Here is a 4,134-nt window from a genome sequence, read left to right as displayed (position 1 = left end):
TCATAGTAAAAGTGAGTTCAACTCTATTCATGTTATTCACGTTGTAAATGATCCATGTACTAACCCCTTCATCCTCATCTGTCTCATCATCCTTTGTTCTCTCTCTCTCTCTCTCTCTCTCTCTCTCTCTCTCTCTCTCTCTCTCTCTCTCTCTCTCTCTCTCTCTCCTGTTGTTATCTCTTTTCTGTCTTTCCATTCTCTTGTGTGTCTGTGTGTCTGTCTCTGTGTTTGTGTGTGTTTCTCCCATTTTTCCCAAAAGGAGGAAGAACTTCACTTCTGACCAGTGCAGGATGACAATTCACAGTAACAGGAGCATTTCTCACCCAGCTACATTTTTCCTCATTGGGATCCCGGGTCTGGAAGAAATCCATGCGTGGATCTCTCTGCCTTTCTGCTGTATTTATCTTGTGGCTCTAATAGGAAATACCACGATACTGGTAGTTATCAAGACAGAGCGTTCCCTCCGAGAGCCCATGTTCTACTTTCTGGCCATCCTTTCTTCAGTCGACTTGGCTCTTTCTACAACCTCTGTGCCCCGTATGCTTGGCATATTCTGGTTTGATGCCCATGAAATAAACTTTGGCGGCTGTGTGGCTCAGATGTTTTTGATCCATGCACTCACTGGCATGGAGGCTGAGGTTCTCATGGCCATGGCTTTTGACCGCTATGTAGCCATCTGTGCTCCACTCCACTACACAACCATCCTGACATCCCGTGTCCTGATGGGCATCAGTATATGTGTGGTAGTTCGCCCAGCTTTGTGTATATGTCCAATGATCTATCTTATTTACCGCTTACCCTTTTGTCAAGCTCATATAATAGCACATTCCTATTGTGAACACATGAGCATTGCAAAGCTGTCCTGCGGAAACATTCATATCAATGCTGTGTATGGCCTTTTTGTGGTCTCTCTCTTTCTTTTGAACTTGGTTCTTATTGGCATCTCATATGGGTACATTCTTCGTGCTGTGTTCCGCCTCCCATCTCAGGATGCACGGTTCAAAGCCCTCAGCACATGTGGCTCCCATGTTGCTGTTCTCTGTGTTTTCTACATCCCATCAGTCTTTTCTTTCCTCACTCATCGATTTGGGCACAACATTCCACACTACATTCACATCCTTGTGGCCAACCTCTATTTGGTCATTCCTCCCTTCCTCAATCCCATCATTTATGGGGTGAGGACAAAGCAGATAAGAGAGAAAGTTCTCCACGTATTCACTAAAAGGTAAGAGTTGTCATATTCTTTGATTCTCCTAGACAGACTCATGTTCTTGTCTTAGTGGGTAGTTCTTATCCTTCCCTGTGAAGTGCCAATTTGCAAGACTAGCTGGTTTGTCCCAGCATTTGATTAATAAAAATGTTCTTTAGATACTTTCTTATATTTCAAACTTGAAGGACTGTTAGAGTAGACTGGAAAGGCTACTCCAGGAGGAGGTCATGTGGAAATTTCTTTCATACTTTCACTAAGGTCTCTGTCTTTCTTTTCTATTTTCTTCCACTCCTGCACACGTGCATTCATTTGTTTCATTTGCGTTCGTATTGTGTCTGTTAAATATCTTGAAACATTTTAATTTTGGAAGATAAACCAAGAGCCAAATTCACTCAAACTATTTGGCTTTGTAAACGTTATGTTCCTATATACTCCTCTAAAGCCACAGCCTTGAGTTTAGAATATCTATTGCCAAATTATTAGCTGGATAATTTGCCAAATATATGAGATTTATTGGAGTGATGGCCAAAGCAAACACCCATTTTCAAGAACATTTTCCACAGAGCCATCAGCAATGCCTCATTGACTATCCTACATTAACTCCAAGGCCTAAAGGAACCCAGATGCAAGAAGTATTCACACCCACTTGACGTATTTGTAGTTACCTGGCACTGTAGCTAGTTTTGTCTTTTCAGTATACATTTTGATTTTAAGGTACTCTTTTAAACATCCAATATGCCTTTTTACGAATCTTTGGCATAACTCTCACCTCCTTTGAAAAGGAAAAGGTTCATATGAGAGGGGAATAACCACTTTTCACATGAGTCTAGAAGAGTGACTTACTAAAAATAAAATTCAAGCCTAGCATAACATACGTGCAGTCAAAAAGAATCAGTTTACATTTTTACACATTTATATTTTGAAACTAAAAATATTGAAGCAAAGTGAGCCTTCAGGAATGGCTGCTGCTGTAACCAAACATGACCAACTTTACAGCTCACTCATTTCCGAGAGTGCTTACCCCAACAGAAGCACTTTCACGCTGAAAATGCTTATCCACCAAATGTGCATCTTCTTCATTCATGTCTTGTTATTAAAGCCTATCAAAGTCTTAGTTAGAGCAATAAAATAAGTGAAGGTGATAAAAGATACAGGTAGAAAATGTGAAGTCAAGATACCCTGGTTTGCATCTGATATTCTATCCTTAAAAGCTCTGAACAACTCCAGCAGACATCTGCTACCCTGATAAGTACAGCAATGTAACAAGAGACAAAATGAACACATAATTCAGCAACCATCTGTATTCTACCAACAACTAGACTAAGAGAGAAGTTTTCCTATTTAATCAGCCTAAAAATATATCTTGAAATAAATTTAAGCAAGGAAGTCAAAGACTTGAATAGTAGGTTAAATTTTCTGTTTAAAATATTAATTCCATTTAAATATTCATCTGCCTATTTGTTTTACTTTAATTACAGAATATGTTACATATCTGTGTAGTATGTTTTTATGCAAGTTTAATTAATTGTGCTTTTCTTTCCTAAATAAAATTATTAGATGACAGGAATGTCATTAGAGAGAATGTTCCTAAATACTTTGTTTATCTTTGTTTTGGAATCAGTATTTTTTTAAATTTTATCTTTTCCAATAATTTCATTTTATCATAAATCTTGAACTATTTTATTTCTGTCTTTATATAAACTGCATTCTTGATTAAGTCATAGAAATTATAAAATTTAAAACTCTTGTTTTGTTGGCTATTATTAAAAGTTTCAGACTTCATCTTTTATTTTGTGTAAAAACCAATTTGTAACTATACTCTGTGGGTAAAAATAAACCTATAAATTATTTTGTTTTTATTTTTATCTTCAAGTTTTTTTAAGCAACTGTTTTCCTCATGTTATAATCTGGAATTACAATTTCAGATTATAGAAAAGCAATAACTAAAGATGTTTATTTCTTGATACATATTTTTAACAATTTATTTATTTTTTAAATAGTCATAATTACCTACTTTCTCTGGGAGTCACAGGTTTCCATGGGCTATCTGACATATTCAAAATCATTTCACTGTAGCCTTACAGTTTCTCTTTGGCTTGCTTTTATTCAAATTTTGTCTTTATATTCATATTTGCCTCATTTGTCTTTGTATGTGAATCACAAATAGAAGTTTATAGAATTTCGATCATTCTACTCTACTATTTTCTTACTTGTTTTTAATTTTCTATTAAATAATGTTGTTAAAGAAATTCACTTATACAAATATGAATTCAGTTATTAATATCATTTTTTCTGTTCCAAAGGGGACATGCTTATTTTTGATGTAACATTTACCAATATATTGATGATATATACATGTATATTTTGGTTAATTGCATACTTTATTCATAATTACTGGTTTTTTGTGTGTGTGTCTCTCTGTGTGTGTGTTTCAGGGGTACATGGTAGACATTTAGAGGACAGAAGACAAATTTATGTTGTGTGTTCCTCCTGTTAACCTTCATGTAGCTATCAGTGACTAACCTCAGACCCCTGTCTTGTGTGTGCATGTATGTTACGTATGTATTCATATTCAGTATTCAGTACATTGTTACTTATGAAATTCTATTTATTAACCATTTTAAGATCTTTTTATGGTTTGTTTATATGTTTGTCATAATCTATCCTCGGTGCATTTCTTTCAATATTAAAAAATAAAATTTGAATTCTTTCATTCATAAATTTTTCCTTTCATCTTTAAGAATTTCATGTTTTGCCCCCACTCTCTTTCTCCTGCTCTTGCTCTTGCCTTCTTATTCCTGCTGTTCCTTTGCCCTGCCCCATTCCCTTCTCCCCTCTCTTTCTATGTACTTATGGCCAGCCTCTACTTCTCTACTCTCTCTCTCACTCTCTCTCTCTCTCTCTCTCTCTCTCTCTCTCTCTCT

General features: G+C 35.8%; 1 protein-coding gene across 1 annotated transcript; it reads left to right on the top strand.

Moving 5' to 3' along the window:
- Positions 1 to 290: 290 nt before the first annotated feature.
- On the top strand, positions 291 to 1,229 carry LOC308418095 (olfactory receptor 52J3-like; the record flags this gene model as incomplete). The annotated part of the gene is made up of 1 exon (XM_080913423.1): positions 291 to 1,229. One exon carries the CDS (start codon positions 291 to 293, stop codon positions 1,227 to 1,229), a length of 939 nt encoding a protein of 312 aa, XP_080769549.1.
- Between the last annotated feature and the right edge of the window lie 2,905 nt (positions 1,230 to 4,134).

The sequence above is a fragment of the Micromys minutus genome (genome assembly GCF_963924665.1).
Source record: "Micromys minutus genome assembly, chromosome: 2".
Classification (NCBI taxonomy): Eukaryota; Metazoa; Chordata; class Mammalia; order Rodentia; family Muridae; genus Micromys; species Micromys minutus.
Note: the sequence above shows the minus strand (reverse complement) of the source record. Positions and strands in the feature narration are given on the sequence as shown.